Source organism: Sinocyclocheilus rhinocerous, unplaced genomic scaffold (assembly GCF_001515625.1).
Source record: "Sinocyclocheilus rhinocerous isolate Xijiao unplaced genomic scaffold, SAMN03320098_v1.1 scaffold134, whole genome shotgun sequence".
Classification (NCBI taxonomy): Eukaryota; Metazoa; Chordata; class Actinopteri; order Cypriniformes; family Cyprinidae; genus Sinocyclocheilus; species Sinocyclocheilus rhinocerous.
The window spans coordinates 1,053,189-1,075,118 of record NW_015631070.1 but is presented as its reverse complement, the minus strand read 5'-3'; the positions used below and the strand labels follow the sequence as shown (position 1 = coordinate 1,075,118).

Genomic DNA, 21,930 nt, shown 5'->3' with positions numbered 1-21,930 from the left:
ATATAATATCTTAGTGTTCATGTCTTGCTACAAATCAAAATGGCATCAGTTCGCTCTAAAGAATTGCTCAGCCACAACAACCTAAAATTTAGTTTAGTTTTTTTTTTTCTTTCTTTCTTTCTTTCTTTCTTTCTTTCTTTCTTTCATTCAGGAAAAGCATTGCCAGCATTAGATTGCAGGCACAATATGTAATACCTACATTTCTGCAGAACACAAAAAAAAAATGTTATTTTTCACATGGTCCCTTGCACAACACTATATGTTATGTTATCAAAACACTTTATCATAGCGCATGATTTGTAAATGAATAAATTTTGATATTTGTATCACATAACCAGCTCCATATGCATTGCTTTTCTAATGTAGTAAACTTGCTCTGTAGCATTTTGCAATTGCAATGCAGAGCGCAAGTCACAATAAAGGAGCTCAAAAATTTGTAGAAGCAAGCTGAAATGGCATGGTTGCTTCAGCAGTTTCATTTTTATCTCATGTTTGCTTTTGTTAACACTTTTGGTTCGGTTTAGAGTAGGGTTTAGTGTAGGTGTTACATCATTTTCGAAGCAGTAGAGCATTACAATTTCAGTGCCACTCACCAGACATTTCCAAATTGCCGTGATATGTACACCAACCAATGTTGTGAATGTTGCCAGATTCACATTCATCAGTTTTGGTGAAAATTAAACATGCTTTTAGCACCATTCACTGGATATTTACCTTTGAAAGTGCTGCAAAACGTAATAAAAAAAAAAGGAGTCTGTATTCCTTTTTCTGTGTACTCAGAGATTCTGTAATGTAAGTGAAGACTGCTGAACAAAAGTCCACCCATGAACGTTTGACCTTTTTTATATTTGTGTGAAATAAAGTGCCTTATATTAGGCATTAAAAGGCAGCTCACACTGAGCATACATCAAGGTTGCTTGTTAGTGTCCTTGGCTTCAGCCTAAACCTTGATTTCATGCTGCAAACCAATTTGCTAAGAGTAACTGGCAAGGTTGGTTATTTATCATCTATCTATCTATATATCTATCTATCTCTCTCTCTCTCTATATATATATATATATATATATATACTGTATATACATATATGTACTGTATCTATAGGGTTAGGGTTGGACTTATATGATTTTTTTTTTTTTTTAAATAATACATTAATTAACTACAGTATTTTAACCACATTTTAATATGTTTATGTGTTTTTGGTGCATGAAGCCAATATCATGGTAATCCAACTCACAATAATAAAATAAGAAAACAATAAAGGAATAGGTCACCCCAAAATAAAACTTATCACCCTCATGCCATCCCAGATGTATACGACATTCTTCTGCAAAGATTATTAGGAAAACTGTGAACTCTGACCAAACTTTGATGCTCCAAAAAGCACACCAAAAAAACAAACAAAAAACAATCAATGTTGGGTGAGAAAAGACCAATGCAACTGCTTTTTCACTGAACACCTTACCATTGCATTCTCTAAGCATGGTTATGATTTTGAGCGTGATTATGCACACTTCATATGACTTGATGCATGCACACAGTCCTAGAAGGTTGAAATCACTGCCAAAGGGACTGCTGATGTCAGGATTTATATTTGCAACAGAGTTAAATTTTAGTCTGTCAATAAATAAATAAATAAATAAATATGCACACAATCCAGATTCTTTTGTTTGGTTCATCATCAACAATCCACAATTATTTGTAAGGGCAGGGCACATTTTAAATGGTCAATTGAAAATAGCAAGGATATGGGTCTTGCATAATCACTCATGAGGCAGAACTGTATTTTTAATAAATTACATCGACATAAGAAGATACAACTTTCATAATGGCTCTTATTTTGTGCTATTTCTAAGAAACTTTCACCAGTTTAATCAGTTCATTGTGTGTGTAAATATGTGCAGTTCACAAATCATTAAGAATCATCTGCTGTATATTGTTATGACAACTACAGATTTTAGCCAAAGCTAAGTAAGCATAAATATATTAATTCTTCCTCTTTTACACTGTGTCGAAAAAAAAAGAAAAGAGAAAGAGAGAGAGAGAGAGAGAGGATTTCCAATGATTGCAAATAGCCAACCTTGACATCAAATAAAATAAAATTATTACATTAATTAATAATTTACTAATATTTATTTATTTATTTGCAAGCTTTATGGCTATTGTTCATCAACAGCATGCAAGCTGTGTAGAACAGTTAATTATTGTGGGAATGGTTATGCTCAAGAAGTGTCTAACAATGCAAACATTTTTCATCATCACAAAACTAAAAATGTATCATCTCAAAATTCAACTTCTAGTAAGACCTTACTGAATATTTATGGACCAGTAAAGACCTGTTCACACCAAAGATGATAACTAGCGATATAGCATTTTAAAAATTGCTTTAATAAGAGAACAGTCCACACCACAACTATAATGATAACAGCATAGAGGAATGATATCATTGCAGTCACTTTTAGGAACACCTTTTTCTCGTTTAAAGTTTAAAGAGCGGAAGCATTTAAAGCATTGGTGTGAATGCTAATATCTTTATCATTATTGTGTGAACAGGCTTTAATGTATTTCCAATAACACATACCCCAAATTAACATCCATAAAAAAAGCATAATTTTCATATTTTGAAAGTTGCAAACACAGATCAGATTTGGTTATTTCCCACACTAATTGCAGTGATATGTGTTGTGTCAGTTTCTCATAATGTAGGTTAAATGTTTAAGCACTGCAAGAGGAGGGAACATCTAATTAAAACCCATAAAGATCTGTCAAACAGAGTACAAAAAACATGTGACATTTAATGAACAGTCATGCTCATACTAATTTGACTATTGGAATTTTACAAATTCTGAGAAGAGTTAACATCATAAGTGAAGTGCAGTAGTATGCCACTTGTTCATGAATCTGGGATTAAGTTATGTGTTATAATTGTGAAAGATATTCCAGGCGATCAGGGTTAATTAGGTTCTCCACTCAAGAGACTCACTCACAGAAGGCGTTCCCCTAGCGTTTCCGACGCAGCTCGAGTTCCTGAAGAGGAACCTTAAGCATGAAAACACGTACACTTGCCTGTCTCGAACTAGTTCACCGACCCCATCACTCAAAGCACACTGATTTCCCATTGTGCAATGCCTGACCTCAGAAATGATCAGCGTGACTGATAAGGACGATGCTGGAACGTCACACCAATCCACCAGCACCGCTGAACGGAAGAAGTCTGCTGGTGTCGGTGGGTTAAAAATGCTGGAGGAGAGGCAGTAACTATGTGGTGGATTTGGAGAGGAGGTTGTAATGAGAGACACAAAAGACGTGTGGGTTGGAGAGCCTCTGGTTCCCCTGGCAGAGATGGATGGAGTGAGAGATGCCGCTTTACCGAAGCAAACACTGGCAGAGGGGAACAGCGAGATGGCCTGAGATCGAGGACTTCAGTCAAAGCCATCAATCACAGACTCCATCACAAAACAGAAGCAGATAGTTAACACTGAGTGTATCGACTGACTTCAGTAAAGTACTAATGGCATGTTTTACCTGTATGCAGTGTTTTCAAGAAAAAGCAGACAAATTCAATGCTACAATGATGTTTTTCATCACATTTAAAATATGTATTGTTGTATTCAGGTAGCCATCCGGATTTATTAATACAGGTACATGAGTGTTTCACTTACTTCCTATGCAAAGACCCTAAAAAAGTGTCCATTTATATAGAAGTCATGAAGAATAAGCCTCCCTTTTAGTCAGAGAGCCATAGACAGGGTGAAAAATTGCCACATTAAGTGAACCTAAAGGAAAACAATAATAATAATAATAATAATAATAATAAAACAATAACAATAAAGGCATTTCTGAACACATTCATTTAATACAATATAGCAAAAGGCAAATGTGGGTAGCATAAAATTGCTTATTGCTTTCTTAAGCAAAAAAAAAAAAAAACAAGTTTGTAATTTTGATATGTATAGAGTGTTTATATATATATATATATATATATATATAAACACAGTGAAATTCCAGCTGATTCAATTATGATGGATTAATCATGTTAATAACAAAAATATCAGATTATTCCTGACAGCCACAGACAATCATAAATCATCCATTCACTGAATGTCTGCAATTCCACCCTCAGGCTTTCATTTGTACTGGAAGACCTTTGAGACTCTTTAGTGTTAATTAACAGTATTTTTTCCCCCATATGCTCCTCATATTCTTCATCTCTAAAAGAAAAAAAAAAATCACTTAATCTCTTTATCTGCATGATGTCATTATGCGTGTACATTTTGTAATAATTCACAATAAAGTGAAGAATGCAATTATAAGGGAGCCACACTGTTGACATATACATGTTATGAGATAACACGTGTTTAAAATTATCTTTATATCTAGAGTAGCTATATATTAGATAGCCAAACACCCTGATTTAAAGGATGTTTTATTGTGTGGGATGTGTAACAAAATGGGTTCTCCTTGATACCAGAACATATAAACATTGCATATGCACAAAATAGACATTAAAATGTGCACACGATATGGCAAATTGAGCTCTCATGCGTAAATACGCAGGTGAGCTGAGGGTGAATAATAGTTAATTATTTCTTTCAGATGTGATAATGTCTTGTGAAATGTCAAGTTTATTTCATTGTATCTTTAATTTTTATGGATATAAGAGTAAAATGTGAGTCATGTGACATATGTAGTGTTCACTATTTTGCTACTGTGTTTGAATGTTTATTAAAGTAAAACAATGTAATAGTAAAAAAGTCAGTGCTAATGTGCAAACTACTGAAAATATGAAACTGAGAGGTTAATGTTAATGTTTAGATAGATAGATAGATAGATAGATAGATAGATGCATTATACCTTTTTAAAGGTGTAATAATAATAGGTGAGTATTATAATGTATTATAATTGTAGTTACAGTTATTCATGAGATCATACGTGCATTTAGGTGCATTAAGGCAGAATTAGTGCATGAAAATTACTTTTAGAATGCATTGTATAAAGGTGTTAAGTAAAGTGTTACCAAAAATTGTAATTTAAAAAGTGACATTACATTCACATTATTAGTCATTTGTATATTTACAACCCACTTTAATGTGAAATTATAGCATTATTACAGATTTTTGCCTTTAGAAAGAAGGCTGTTGCAATTAAAGACTCAAAGTGTCTTGTTTTCAGTGGTATTGCTGTAACGTTTAGATGACATATCACAGAACATCTGCAACAATTATCAAATAATTTCCTCCACCACTTAGGTTTTATGATACTAAATTTCCTGTTACGTTCCATCACTGCCCTCCACACTCTTGCAACTTCATTGGCTGTTGCTCATGCTGCTTCTCTTGCTCATCGAGACTGTGCACTCCTGACTTGTTTGACAGACAGACAGACACGTTTGAAATTTGTCTTGGTACCTGCAACTTCTTGCAGCACATCTCATGAGTGCACACAACAGAAGACCATTGGGACTGTCGGCTATGATGTGGGGTGTTTTAGTCTCAGACATACACATGAAAAATGTGATGTGCTTCAGTCTAGTGTTTGCTTGGCTTCAGGAAAGAAGAGGAAAAAAAAAACACTGACTTGATATTTTGACATTTTGTTCATTTGAAAGAGACAATCTCAGCTGACTAGATTTTTAAGGGACCCAACTGACTAATTACAGAAGAAGAAGAAGAAGAAGAAGAAGAAAAAAACTTTGAGACCAAGCAAAAGCCTCTGCCTTCTGATTGGTTGGCAGTGGGTCTAACTGATGCCCATTGGCTAGTGCTAATCTATCACTGGCCATAATTAGATTTTAGCAAATCAATTTAGACAAATGCAAACACAGCAATTAATATTAATGAGCTCAACAGCCTTCCAGGTTTAGCACACAGACTGCTGACAATGTGCAATCTACCAGAGGGAAGTCTAATGTTGTTAAATAGATATACAATATTTGACCCTAGCTAAATTGTAGTTTTTAATACCACATCTCATTATTGCGCCCAGACTTCAGCTAATCCACATACAGAGCAAATGGACCAGGCAATGCCTTCATGAGTGGACTTTTGTCATGTTTTCAGGTTTGGAATGCAGATATAGCAAGGTACATGGGAGACCATAGCAAATATGATTATGATTTGCGGTCCCTTTCCAACAGCAAAAGAAAATAGAAATCACAATTGCATTTCCAAAACTTACAATTTACAGTCACGCCCTCAGCAGCTTTATTATAATACACATTGAAGCAGTATATGACCTTGTATATGACCTCATACACAGGCTTCAGACTTTAGGTTTTAAAAAAACAGCACTACTTTTAAATATGTATATTAAATGTATAGATCATGCATATACAATTTATAGTTTATGTGAATATGTTTTAAGTTCACTTAAAATTAAAAGTTGTTATATTTTGCAAAGACTAATAAATGTTAAAAGTAATGGCTTTAAATTATACAGTAATGTTGAATGGCTATATTTAACCAATATTTATCCACTCCTTTTTTTGGTGGTGAAAAGGGAACAAATGCCAATTCAATAACATCTCAAATCAACAATCATTTTATGCTGGACGTTACATTTTGCACACCCTCCTTTGTCTTTCTAAATGCACAAAAAAATATATATTATGTTGAATGGCTATATTTAACCAATATTTATCCACTCCTTTTTTTGGTGGTGAAAAGGGAACAAATGCCAATTCAATAACATCTCAAATCAACAATCATTTTATGCTGGACGTTACATTTTGCACACCCTCCTTTGTCTTTCTAAATGCACAAAAAATATATATATATTTATTTATTTTATTATTTGTTCATGATTTTATGAATTTACCACACAATTGTAATAAAGTGCAATAAAAATATTAAGTTCATAAGTGATATTTATCTTGATTTTTACTTTGTTCATCTCAAGCATATTCTTCTCAGTGGTCACTTACTTTTGAAAAAAAAATCTTTGTGGCACAATTTTCATATGTTAAACGTCTGGATCAGGGACAAGGCTAAAACAATAAAATAAAATCCATTAGTAGCAAACATAAATATAGGCATAGTAGAAGTTTTCAAGACAAAAAAAAAAAAAAGAATCAACCCCGGGGCTATAAAAATGCCTTTAGTTAGAGATATAGAGTCTATTTGCAGTATGTGAAAAATATGGATTTATGACAAACAGGTTATGAGAACATGTTGAATATTAACATGACACACAGCTCTCTCTCTCTCACTCCGTTTCATCCCCGTCTCAAGCTGCTATCGGTGGCCTATTTGAGCTTGGCAGGGGTACATTGTTAGCGTGCCCAGGTCCATGTTTTTGCAAGCAGGAAAGGTTGTACGCTGGTCATCGCTATGTAAATCTGTTCTATTCTGTCAATCACACAGCATAAATTGGGGCTGCAGATATGTCAGTGCCTTAGCCTCGTGCTGAAAAACTCTGGAAAAAAAAAAGAATCAACCCCGGGGCTATAAAAATGCCTTTAGTTAGAGATATAGAGTCTATTTGCAGTATGTGAAAAATATGGATTTATGACAAACAGGTTATGAGAACATGTTGAATATTAACATGACACACAGCTCTCTCTCTCTCACTCCGTTTCATCCCCGTCTCAAGCTGCTATCGGTGGCCTATTTGAGCTTGGCAGGGGTACATTGTTAGCGTGCCCAGGTCCATGTTTTTGCAAGCAGGAAAGGTTGTACGCTGGTCATCGCTATGTAAATATGTTCTATTCTGTCAATCACACAGCATAAATTGGGGCTGCAGATATGTCAGTACCTTAGCCTCGTGCTGAAAAACTCTGGCTAGATGTTTAATGCAATATTGGCTTCAAACGACAAAACATAATTTTAAAGGACTTTATTTTAGATCATAAATTGGGTCATTTAAAATGTTTTCAGGATTTAGGCTTGACATTGTTCTAGTTTTAATGTAAAGGTGATGGATCATTTGAAAGTAGCTCTTAGTTGCTTCCAGTTTTCAAACTTTTATTTGTGCACAAATTTATTCTGTCCCAGTTCATGATTGATTTTTTTCCAGCTGTCGCCTTTCCTGACAGCCAGTGATGCCCTAGTACATGGTGGACTTGTAGGATGCTGCTTCTGTCCCATGAAGAAGTACTGAATAAAATAGGAGTGTGTTCAGGAGCTGTACGTGGCAGCCAGAGTCAGTCTCCAGCACATGATTGATGATACTGTTTCTGTGGTGAAATGACATTTTAGGCAGGACTGTTTGCTCGTAAATGCACAGATGCTAATGAATGTGCTTGGCCAATACTAGAGCCATTGACTTTCCCAGCAGGACAGGTTAAGTGCATTTGGGAACATTTCTAAAGCAGATGCAACGATTCCTGTTTGTGTTTTCTTGTCTTATGACTGAGCAAAGTAGCATGTTAAACAAATATATATATAATAAAAATCTACTTAAGGAGCCTTTGTTACAGAAGATAGTATGTTGTCATTGGGAACTATTTTACAAATTTAAAGGCTAGAGATACATGGAGAGATGCTTTAATCCATCAGATATGTCACTTTGCTCATAGCTCATAGCATATAGTGAGAAAAAAAAAATGCTTATCCACATTGTCCATTGCATGCTCATTCTATGATGTTCTCACCCAGTCAATGCTTCAATCTTGTAATGCGAATGAGAATGTTAAACCAAGGTTAAAAATGTCCCTTTGCAAAAAAAAATAAATAATAATAAGCCAAGTGGCTTTTTATTGGGAAGAAATATTACACAAACATTCTAGAAATGGACATCCTTCATCCTGAATTTATATCAATAGGAATGCAGCCGGATAACGTGATTTTTGTTAGTAAATAGTGTATGGTTGGATTTGTATGCATATGTTTGCTTTCTCATCAGCAACTGGTTTGCTGTTTTTTTTGTTTGTTTGTTGTTGTTTTTTTTCTGAAGCGTTCATCTGAGAAGTGCTTCTCTATGAGTACACTTGTCTCCCTCTTCATATCGCAGTGTTTTCTCAGAAGATATATTTTTTTTTACGATTTATCAAGGTCAGATCTTCAGCTATTCAGTAAGTGCCCGATTTGATGCTGTCTATTCGGAAACAGGAAGAGGACAATGAGGAGAACAGGATTACTGGGGCTTGTAGTTCCTCGGTGAAATGCTTTCCCAGTAATCCTATTATACTGTCTCAGTCCGTTGTGCTCCAATTCTGCTGGGCCACAGGGGCCGCCGCCAGCCTTTCTGATGTCATCGGCTGATTAAGGACAGACAAAGAGTGTCACAGAAGGAGATCTGGAAAAAAAATATTTTTCATGCTTTTTCTTTTATTTTTCTCAGTGATGTTATTAAACTGCCCAATCCTCTAAGCTGAGTGACCCATGATCTTCACTTTGACCACACAAGTGGAACTTCATGCACTTTTAGCCCTCTGAGTTACAAATCATTTCTTACTATGTCAAAGGTTTAGTGAGAGGTTTTATATTGATATTCTAGGAAACAAGAAGATAATATTGGGGGCAAAAGATAAACTAAAATGTAAACAATAAAAGTTACGCATATATGTAAATGGTTTAGACGTGTCACCACTAGGTGGCGCTGTAACCAACCTTGTTTCAGGTGTTTCTGCATTTTTATTGCAAATATCAAACCAAATCAAACCAATGGTGAGATATTACGGCTTGCACTGAAATAACTTTTTATTTTATTTATTTATTTTAATTGCCAGTCAGTGGTAATTTTTTACAAACTTGGTCCCCAGAATATTTTGTTGTGAAGCATTTTTATTATTATTATTATTATTATTATTAGCACTTGAATGTGGGTAAGTTTCTTAAGAAAACAACCACAATTTTGAATAAAAATCTGAGAAAATCATGTTTTTGTCGAAGACTATGTCCGGATGGGATTTAGAGTAATGATCAAAACACAAATGGAGTCAGTCATTTCCATCAACACCCTCAAAGCTTCACAGTCCTAAACCACTTCCTGGCTCAACGTTACATTCTGTACTGTTAGGCATTTTCGATTTATATGCTGTTGATGTTTGATAATTGCGTTATATTACATATGCATCTGTGTACTACATGATCATAGTTTTTGCTTCTTCTCCGCTGTGTTTTCATCCAGAGATTCAGTGCTCTTTCTGAAGATGTGTAATAGCGCCTCCTACCGTAAAACAGTGAAAACATGGAAAGCCAGAAAATTCTGTAAATGCTGGGAAAAGAGTTTAAAACTGTGGATAGGCAATGTGGCTGGCAAAGAACTTAAGACAAATTAGAGGAATGTTATAAACATATTTATCAGATTGTATTTATTTATTTATTTGACTGGTAGGTTCAGGCAATGATATCATCATCTTGAATTTAGCAGTACAAATCACTGGCAAGAAACAGCTTGACTTCCAGTTCTTCATCAGCTATAATCAAAAATCCATCCAAAAACATTTGCAAATGCTTGGCCTGAAGATTCAGAAGACTCTTTATACAGACAAAAATTGTAGAAGAAGACAAAAAAATCTAAATCCAAGATGGTGGTCAGGTCAATCTAGTAGGTGGAGAGACAAATCAATGAATTCACTCAACATGAGCTTAGAAATCAGAAGAAAACACAGAATGTTCCCAGAAAAAGGTTTATAAGCAGAAGAAAAAGTCAAAACTGGGGACTCAGTTAAAGGGCTCTCAGACCCATCCCAAGTCAATGCGCCGAATTTCATTATTTTGTTCACAGTATGGTTTTAGGGCTGCTGCAGGCTGGCAGAACAAAGAAACAGCATAGCAAGAACACCAACAGATGCACATTCGGCTCTCGGACCTTGATAATAACATTCTTATCTTGTGTCCAAATCTGACATAAAACCCTACAGGGTTGGAGGTTTAAGGGTACGATCGATCTATCCCAGGTTAGTCCTGCCATCTGATGCTGGAGCACAGGGGATATTCATGACATATTGTTGATATTTAGTGTTATTCCTCTCAAAGAGCAAAGCTTAAATCTCGCTCTGCTCCTCTGTGATTGAAGATGCTGATAGAGATGATAAATCTTTGTCCTTATTGCTTTCTTCTGCCTCATGGCACATTTTCTCAGAATGAAGATTTATGGAGTTTCATGACTGTTTTTCTGCAAATTAGGAGCCTGTTTTATATAGTTGCCACAGCATATTTACAAATGCATGTATCTTAAAAAGCATGCTTTTTTTCCTCAGTTAGGTGACAAAATGAGGAGCTTGTTCTAATCTCCAGACTGTCTTTGCCAGAAACAATTTGTTGGGATGTCTCATACAGAACCTGATACAGAACCACCATGTCTGCATCAAACATCACTGCTTTGTTGTTTTTCAAAGCAAACTAAATTTATTCGAAGTGAAATGATGGCATAGCGATTCTTCTGGGACTGTTTCAAAAGCATCAGCACACTTCATATTTCACATGCTTGAAAACTTCCCCAATGTAAAACTTCTTTGTTTGGCAGTGAATACTGTCTCCTGGACTTGGGAGTACTTACAGATAGAAAAGCAAGGACAATTTTTCAAGATCCTCATTTAAATCACACCCAGTCGTCTTTGCTGCAACAAAAGGGGAAAACCTTGAATTGATGCAGCCCTATACCTGGGCCATTTCCTTTGAATGTTCTCAGAAACCCAAGGCTAGATGTACAATAACCTGAAGGCAGGCCATTATTAGTGGCTTCACATTCATGCAGTGATTTCGTACTGAATCATAGTGTTTCAGCTGCATTGCTATGGAATAGCATGCTGGTCTACCAATTTATCTGTTGTCATTACCTTGGCCTGTGTAAATTCATTTCCACCGAAAATCTCTCTGAGCATCCCTGCATTTCGGTCTGGACACAGTTTGTGGCTTGTATAGACATGAAAGAACCCATGCGCATTTTTGCAATACTTAAATAGTCAAAAGAGTATTGCTTTGTGAATCTGTTTTAAAAAATAATCCATTGGCCTACATATATAACCAAAATATGGTTGAAATTAGTAGCCCAGAGACATTTTAAATATATAAAAAGCTGGATTTAAATATAAAAAGAGCAATTATATGCAATTCACACTAATATCTGTGAATTAAATGATTTCATTATAGTCAGATGGGGAAACAAAAGTGTCTGAGTAGCTGTGCAGTGCATCAAAAACAGAAACAGGCCATCTGTCATATGCAGTGGGTGCTTGCAGCATAGATAGCTCTATTTTTTAATAGAAGCGATCTAGTTTTGTCATGTCATGACACTCACTTCCAAAGCAGACACTATGTCTCTGTTGTCATGATAATCAGCACTTTGAGGAATTATTCCCAGCCCGTTTGAAGCCAGTCATGGGGTCGGGATCTGGACCACGCTAATTGGTGACCTTTGGTCTAGACCACCATTAAACCACAAACACAAGATACCTGTCCCAGACTGATATCTTAGAATTCTGAACACCCTCAGAAAAAAAAAAAAAAAAAGGACAAAAGCTGTCACTGCATCGGTACCTTTTCAAAGGTACACTTAAGTTACCAATATGGACCCTTTAGGTACAAAGTTGTACCTTTTGGAAAGGTACCGCCCCAATGTCAGCTTTTGTACCGTTATTTCTGAGAGTGCACTATCCTGAACAAAATTACCATCCAGCTTCATGTAAACTTGTGCATTTATTGACATGCTACATTTTTGGACAAACTTCAAAGATAATCTGTGTCTAACGCTACATGATCTAGTTTTATCATAACCAAAATGGCATCTTCATGGGTCTTAAATGGAGGCATCTGGGACAATTTACACAACAAAACTCTTGCCTGCACAGACTTCCATGGATTGTGTGCATGAATAATCAACAAAACTGATACTATTGAAATATGTGGTTTATATATATATATATATATATATATATATTAAAACTAAAATATTCTCAGCATTTTAATATCCTCACCATTTTTCACGAAATAAATAAATGATATCATAATATTAAATGGTCAAGATGGATATTAACATCTGATTTCATGGTCAGCCAATATGCATTCTTTTTGCAAATTTTTAAGGGGGTGAGATTTCCTACATTTTTGAGAAGTATAAAACTGCACCAAAAGTCATTGTAGTTAATTTACTTTGTACACATAAAAGTGCAAAAATAGGACAGTTACCATAGCTTGATGTTTCTGTACCCTTTGAACAACTCAATTGGCGTTGACGGTCGGGTGGATCTCCATATCAATTGCTCACGCAATCTTAGCAATGAGCTTACGATACATTAAGCACAAAGCATGGCGATTTATTAGGACATTGTAATTATATCCTGGCAGAGCATTCGTGGTTTGGGTGGGGGTGTAGCAGTGGGCTAGCTCACACACAAAGACTCATTCGCCTCATTAGCTGCTGCATGCTACAGCATTAATCAGCATTTCACGTAATGGGATGCCACTGGAAGGACAATACCGCAACGTCTGCAGTTTACCAACCACACATCGATACTAGGCTTGGCAGGGAAAGAGGGTGGTTTACTTGACCTTGGTGGGTTGAGAGGCTTATTTCTGTTATGTGGGGAAAATGTAATTGACGGTGACATGTTTTGAGTGCTCGTGTGCGTCCATTTCTTTGTGTGCTATGAGTTCACTGTGCAATACTTAAAGGATTCTTGACAAGTTGAGGAGCACCTTCTAATTAGTGGCAGTTGCTAAGGTAACCACCATTACGATTGCTCTTAGTGATTCAGTTCAATTCTATTTAAAAGCTTTATTGTCTACTGTCTAAAGTCCTAACTCAAAGTATTAAACCGTGGTATATGACTAGTCCCTCAACAATTGGGTGAATAAATCAGGTGTCTTGTTGAGGAGAGGTGTGCTGTAATAAAACAGGTGATAAAATCTAAGAGATTTAAGAGTGGGCCTACCCAATCTTACAGGAAAACAACAATTTTACTAAGTGGAGATTTTGCATAAATTGGTATAATGTGAATCACCCAAAAACATATACGATTTTTGGGGAAGAAAAAAGAAAAAAAAAAAGTAAGCATGAAGGTCCAATGCTAATCATAACCATGACTGGGGCATTGGTAAATTGCATGAAAATGTACAAATATGTTTGTACGGATTCATAAAAATTAGCCACCAATTTGCCATAACATAAAATAGTTAAGAGTTGCATCTATATTTCGCAAGGAAGCCCAGTGGTGATAGCTGCATCATAGCATCAAGATCTACACATGTTTGTCAGGTTATGTAAAAACAGTGAGTGTGAAACACATAAACAACCCTGTGTTTTGAACCTTGACTAAAGCAATTTTAAAATCAAAATGACAACTTTAAGCTATCCATCAGTATCAGTTACATTAATATCAGCTCCTTTCAGTTAAGCGTAATCCAAATAAGGCTAGTTGGAAAAACATGCCTGTTGTGATATGTTATGTTGTTTTTTACGCAACACTTTCAGAGTGAAATGTCCAGTGAGTGGCGCTAAAAGCATGTTCAGTTTTATCTGAAACGGATGAGGTTTGCATTTGAAAACAGTGTACCCCTAAACCCCATCCTAAACCCTAGACTATAGTGCTAACAAAAACAAGTGTGAGATAAAACCACATTTACTGAAGTAACCATGCCATTTTATCTTGTTTCTACAAGTCATTCAATGTGTTTTATATTTCATGGGACTCGATTCACATTAACAACAAGTGACGTGTTATACCGGGTGCGCTACTGAGCAAGTTTACTATACCAGAAAATCCATACATATGGAGCTGGTTATGTGATGCAAACATCAACATATATTAGTTTACATATACTATGGTAAAAGTGTTTTAAGCTCATAACATAGTATTGTGCAAGAAACTGTCCATGTCCATTTCAACTGGAAACTTGTGTGAATTGTATGTTTAGATACTTTTTTGACCAAAAATGTAGTAGAGGCACATTTTCCCAGTTAGCCAAGGTTGGTGTAATCATATCCAAACCACAACACTGCTGAAATCCTTTCAGGTTTTCTTTTTAATACACCAGTTTGATCAAGACATTTAAGACTATCCAAATGATAATAATAAACACACTAAGGCTCAGCTGTTATTTCATCCATCTCTATAAATGTTAATAATTTGCCTTTTCTAAAATAACATTTTCCAAAAATTTTCAGACCTATGATTTGATTTTCTAATGATATGTCATCATGATATGAATTACGGGGAAACAAGATTAGATTTGCCCTGTGGTGTGAAAAAGTGGCAGAAACTCTTCGTCTCACCAGAATTCGTCAGCAGTATCAAGGGGTATTGTGTTAGAGTTTTGACTCCAGAAATGTTACTTTTATCCATGAAGTCTGAAAACTTGAATGCCTCTGTGAACCAGTATGTCCTTGAGCAAGACACTTAACCCATGTTCCCTTAGGTGCAACCGCAGCATGTTTCTACTGCATCCTTACCTGTTAGTTTAGAAAACGAGTAGAGTCTGCTCAGAGGCCACTCTTACACCAAACAGGCTGAGATTAGAAAATACTGGGACTGAACTGGCGTGAAACCATAAACCCCTTGTTTGCTGTGTGATTGCTGCTGACTTTGTGCAGTACAAACAAGCATTGGTCTTCTTATTAAATATAGCATTTTAATGAGAAATAGATTATTATTTGAAACATTCATTTTGAAGAAAGCCGATATAGTTATTTCAACAGAACAGCAGAAATTACATAAAGTACTTGAAAGCAGTTTCTCAACCCACTGAACGCTCTATCGGATAGTGTCTTACATGGTTTTAACAGAAGTGTATGGAAGGCTGTAAGCATGTGCTCGTGTAGATCATTAACAGATTTAGCTTGGACAAGATCCATTTCAGCTGGTGGTTTCTCCAGATGAGGGCAAATGTTTTTGTGGGGGACCTGCAATATTTACAGAACTTGTGCTCGAGGGGGGGGTTGTGTTGTGTTTAATGGGCTGTGGTTCATTTGCTGTAATCTAAGAAAAGCTTTTGATCCCATGGCTATATCAAGACAAAATAGGTATTTACACTTATATATACATTTAACTCTAATTCATTAACCAAGTTAAGTCTCCTCTCAAAAGGTTATTCATGCAGAGTACAGCAAGAAAGCTTTTGGCCCTGTCCCCATGAGTCAAGTGACATGTGTTTAGATTTCGATGGTATCTTCCTGTTAAACAAACCAAAAAAAAAAAGCATTAAAGGGATAGATAACAGGCACTTAATAAGATTGAATAATAATAATGACAATAAAATAATTCATGCTAATAATGATGGCATTCTCCCTATACTAGAAATGACTCTAGTTCTCTAAGGTTATTTTGCGCACACACACACAAACTTTTTTTTTTTTTGTTCATCCCTCTGAGAAATGTATGGCTTTATGCTGACCCTTAAAGAAAAGCAGAATGATCAAATTTTGTTCACGGTGCTGCAAAAAAGCTTGACACATCAGCGTACATTATGCGAAGCAGTACGAAATAGCATGAATCGATTATGTTCAACCATAGATACTGCACTCAGGCACCGAAGCGACTCGACCTCGCTGAAGAACAAGAGCGCAAATCTGAAAATACAACAGAGGGAGCCCACGCAGGATTCAGTTCACCTGGCGAGCGACAATAAATGGCAATCAAGAAAACTGGATGTCCAGCAATAAACAGTGGACGTCTGTACTGAACTCACTGCCAAGCTCTCTTAGAGGGTGTCGTATGAAAGGACAAGACACAGTACAGTCAATGAATCCTCATGCTGTATAAACCTCATCTAAAAGATGCATGATAACAACATGGTAGTGCCTCAAAGTAATTACTGTATTTTGGTTCTGCCCTTACGTAGTTGTCTTTACATCTCTAAAAATGTGTTAACCGGTAAAGAATGGCAGTTTAAGATGTACCTTTGTTCCCTCAAGTAAAATCAAGGCCTCTGTGTCACTGGATGTTGAATTTAATAGTAATAGTGATCTTTTCTCATATTCTTCTTTTTTAGGAAATGACAGACATGCTTCGACAAATATGATACAGTATTTTTTGTTTAGTTTTTTTCTTTTAGTGAACTAAAATGATTTATCTCTGTATTTTTAGTTTCCGTTTAACAATTACACTTACAAAGTTGTTAATAATACATCAAAAAAGCAAACCAAAAGGTTCCAAATCAAACGGAGAAATAATTTTTTTTTTTTCTTTGTCCTCAATACAACGTTGTGTCTTTCTAATTGTGTTTTCAGCAAAGTTTGGTAGTCAGGTGGTCTGATTGTTTTAAGATTTCTGTGTTGTACATGTCCAAGGCGTGATTCACGCGAATCATCTCGCTGTTGTTGAGCTTGAGCCGGTGTTTCAGCATACAGGAGAACAGGTCCAGCTGGGGCTTCCCAGGGGCCACCGGAGGGGCCAGACGGTTAATTCTCTCCCGTATGTCCAACAGCAGGAGCATGATGGACGAGGACGAGTAGAACTGGGTCCCCTGTGTGTATGACTGATTGACCTGCTGCACGGCGCTCCTCAGCAGGTCGGCGTTGAATCGCAGGCTGTAGCCGAACACTTGTATGTCGGAGATCTTAATGTAGATCTGTCGCTTGTTGGGGTCGGATAAGTCCACCGGGCCCTGGCCCGTGTCATTCCGCAGGACAGTGGGCACCTTAGCGCGGCTTCGCAGGTAGATGTGCACCGTCTCGAAGAAGGTCTTCCAGCGGTTTCCCAACAGCAGGGTCCAGTTAAAGCACTGCGAGTTCTGCAGTCGCACCTTCTCCCAGCGCGGGTATCCGTGCTCACCGAACGGCATGCTCCAACCCTCTGAGTGGCTTCCGCTGAACGGGTTGACGTAAACGAAGAACATTGGGTCCACGCTGCTGTTGCGCATCTGGCAGATCTTCATGGACAGGCCTACGATCATGTGCAGGTAGTCCATGCGGTTCTTGTTGCTCTTGAGCGTCAGCGACATGCGCTTGCGCCACCGCGGGTCGAAGAAGGTCTCCAGGCGCACCTCATTGCTGATGAAGGTCGTGTGGATGTGCAGCCGCGAGTCCATCTTCTGCAGCAAATACTTGAGCTCCAGATCCTGGAAGTCCAGGTCCGTCTCGAAGCTGATGAACTGCTCGCTGCGCTCCGAGTCCACGTTCTGCGGCTCGCAGCGCCCGCGGTACAGCTTGTAGCCCTTGTTGCAGGAGCCGCATTGCGAGATGTTGGCCAGGCTGCACATGGCGCAGCTGTTGTTGCCGCCGATCACGCAAGGGATGGGCCGCTGGCAAAGGGTGGCACCCGTGTGGCACACGCATGTGCGCTGGCTCTCCAGAAAGGTTCCCCAGAAGCCGTTCTCATTGCAGTAGAGGAACGACTGCACTCGGTTCAGCCACTGTAGCACCGATCTGAAAGCAGAAAGATAATACAGTCAAGGCAGGTGGGTAGAAGGATCCATTAATAATGCAGCGTTAAGTCCAAAGGCACAAAGCTTGCGCCTCAGCCTCCTGACATTTGTTACAGTCTAATCACTAAAATGGATAATGTATTCTGTCAAATTTTCCCAATGCACACCTCGTCTTTTCTCTCCCCGCAGGCATTTTGCCTTGTCATTCTGAAAGCCTTTGGAGCTTCTCTTCTGCAAGAGGGGAGAACTGAACACCTGAATTTTGATTTCTACAAAGTGCTAAAGGTTACGATGACATGCTAATGAGCCCAGAGTGCAACAGAGTCGGATGTGGGATATTCCTACTTGATATCTCTGTCTTCCATTTGACGTTAGAGACACAAAAAGGCAATGCTACATTTAGCTGTGCAGTTCTTTGATTGCTGACAAAGAATTCTCCTTGCAACCAAGGAGGACAAACGATGACTCTATGCAGTGCTAGCATTTGTTTGGCAAAAAAGTGTGATTGTAAACAGAGGATCATTTACCTTGTTTTATCATGTAATATATGACATTTGATTTATGGATGTATATTATTTGCATAGAAGCGAATGTTTAGTAGGCATGCACGGGTACTGATACTGGCATCGTTATTGGGCTAGATACTCTCAAGTCACATTTATGATAATAATAATAATAATAATAATAATAATAATAATAATAATAATAAATAGTGTTAATGCTTAAAATTAATAATAAAAATAATTTAAATTTCAGCAGCTCTACAGAAGACAATTGTGTCATTATTCGGCTCAAGTCAGTTCAGTGTGGATTCATTTCAGTTTGTTGCAGCTATGTTTCCATCCACATACTTTTATTTATTTTTAATCATTTTCACATAAAAAAATGCTGGATGGAAATGCCGAGATTAAAAAATAAAAAAATAAATAAATAATAACACAAATCTCATAAAATCTTAAATTAGACATTTCTGAGCTCAATTTAGGCTCATTTTATTATTATTATTATTATTATTATTACTACTACTATGATTATTATCCAATAAGAAAACACTTGCTTAAACTATAATGGGAACACATTTGCTATTTATTATTTATTACATATTTATTGTTTTCTTGAATACATGGGATATAAACTGTGCTTTATTCGCAAATATTTGCTATATGGTAATTTTCTGTATAAGTTGAGGTAACAAGTTTGGATGGAAACATAGCTAGCGTTGATGTTGCAAAGAGTCATTATTCTGCTCAATTCAGTTCAACCTGTCTTCTCATTCGATAGGTTAAAAAATGATAAAATAAACAAATAAACAATAAAAATGAACAGTGAAAGTAACTGAAACTTGTACAATACCTTTAACAGCCACAATTAAGCATTTAAATGAATAAAAGAAACATTTTCTGAATCTTTTTCTTTCTTTGATATTAGTTGATGAATATAATATGATGATGATGAACTGAATTGAGAATTGCATGAGATGGAAGTTTGATTTTAAGTGCTGTTCTATTGTACTCTTTCAAGTAGGACATTGCAATATACATTTTAAATGTTGAATTGAACTCAAACTGTGATCAGCATAGAATCTCTCAGACTGAGCCTAAATACTTTCAGTCTACCATGTTTGATTTCAACCATATTAGCCAGGCAATGTAAATGACGTATCCCTGCACAAACCACAAAACCTGTGCGACCCAGTGTAAGTGTGATTCATCACACCCTAACTAATCATATCATAGTTTTCCTATTTGAAATACAAACACATTTATGAAATGAGATGTGCAATGGAAATTGAAAGCAACAAATATGAGCATTCCTTCATTAGTCAGTTATTGTGAACTTTATGCAATTTCCACAGACTATCAATAGTGAAATGAAACTGTAAACTTATAAGCATCTCTCATAATAGAATTACACATGGCATTCAATCTATATAAATAAAGCAATATTCCTAGCCAAATGTTATTTGATTTTCAGTTTACTCCAGATTACCTGACCAATAAAAAGCTTAAGATTAGTCCTTTGGATTTGAAGCCATACGCAGTCGACTTGCTTGTGGCATTTAATATTGCATTTTCCATATTTATTCGCAATAAGCAAGCTTTATGCTGTCTGACTCCCATGTGTTATATTCTCTAACTGCTTTCCCCAATATGGATTTCAGAGTGGTTTGCTGGTTTTATTTTGCACAATTATTTGTTTTGCTGAAACAAGTGGCTAACTTGAGTTTGCCGTGGGGGATGAGATGGAGAAGACGAGGAAGAATGCTGTTTGTTTTCATATCCGCATGTTTGTAATGGCGCATCAAAGCGCTCTGCTGCACAGACTGTGTGACGTGCATCACCCCAATTTCTCTCCTAATGGATAATGGAGGAGAGGAGAGAGAGCAGACTGTAGATGTAAGCCATACAGTGTGAGGAGGAGGCCTGAATGTAGGGTTAATTTCTTTTATTAAATTAAAGATGCTGCAAGTGATACTGCAACCTGTCAGATATCACCGAAACACAGTATGTGTTAGCTGTCTCCGTGTCGGCACTAGACTCCATAGACGGGTGGGGGGGATTTGACCATGCTCTGCACATGTTAGTCAGACAGAGAACTTGGAAGCGTCTCTGAAACATGCAGTGTTATTTATAACAAACCTAAACTAAAGCCATACAAAGTTATAATAATTAAAGACCAACAATAATAAATATAATGAACATGTAAAATAAAATATTTAAACTTATTTTATGTCATCGAGTTGCCAAATAAACAGTTTTACTTGATGTACTAAACTAAATAAACCTAAAACTGAAATTAAAATTAATACAAAATTATAAAGACAAAAAAATATGCCTGTAAGAAGAATAAAGAGACAATTAAGTCTCTTAATGCCTAAAAGACAATAAAAATACTTAAATAAATATGCACATATTATATATAAAACACTAAATAATTAGACACTTTAATAAACATGATAAACATTTAAAATAACAATATATACATAAAAAACTGTATTATTCAATTTCAGTTAATTGCCACATTTGATCCTATTCATGTGTAGGATATCAGACCGAATCAGACAATCTAAGATTTGGTCAAAACATGGTTGAAACATGAGGAGCCAAATTCCACAGAGGCCCAAGACAACAGGATGTTCATAAATCAGACCCTAGCACTAGCCAGTCTGAAGCAAGCCTAACCAACTCTTTCACAGAACAGCTTTCAACATTAACACAAAAGGAACACACTGATCATAACAACTCAGGAAGGAGATTGTCAATTTTAGGGCAAGTAATCAAGATTAAATGGTCAAAGAGATGACAGCATGACCATCACGTGATAGTAACCACAATCACGAGCTCTGTGGATTGACTTCCCCCCCACCTAGGAGACAAAGAACAGACTGAGATTCCTTACAGACATTTTAACCTCTCTGGTCTTCACAGAACGCATCCTTACATTCACAGAATGGCTATAGAAACTGCCTTTCCATGCATATAAATGACACTAAAAGGACTTATGAGTAACTAATCATTTCTATGCATAACTCCATATTATGTATCTAACCCACATATTAGACTATCACGTTTTAATCATTTATTGTGTATGTATTTTGAATAACTAATGAATAGTTTATAGGATCACATTCATGTTTAGTATGTGTGTGTTTGAATCTTCTTGCTGGAAACGTTTCTTCCAATCAATT

At 36.5% G+C, this 21,930-nt stretch overlaps 1 protein-coding gene across 1 annotated transcript in view; it reads right to left on the bottom strand.

Annotated features, from left to right (window-relative positions):
* Window positions 1-1,032: 1,032 nt before the first annotated feature.
* The window catches only part of brinp1 (bone morphogenetic protein/retinoic acid inducible neural-specific 1), a 187,018-nt gene continuing 166,120 nt past the window's right edge, over window positions 1,033-21,930 (bottom strand). Inside the window, exons 8-9 of the mRNA XM_016554261.1 lie at window positions 16,222-18,243; window positions 1,033-1,043 (exon numbers count right to left, since the gene is read on the bottom strand). Coding sequence (XP_016409747.1) covers window positions 17,103-18,243 — 1,141 coding nt within the window. The 3' untranslated portion in view covers window positions 1,033-1,043; window positions 16,222-17,102. The remainder of the gene's footprint in view (window positions 1,044-16,221; window positions 18,244-21,930) is intronic.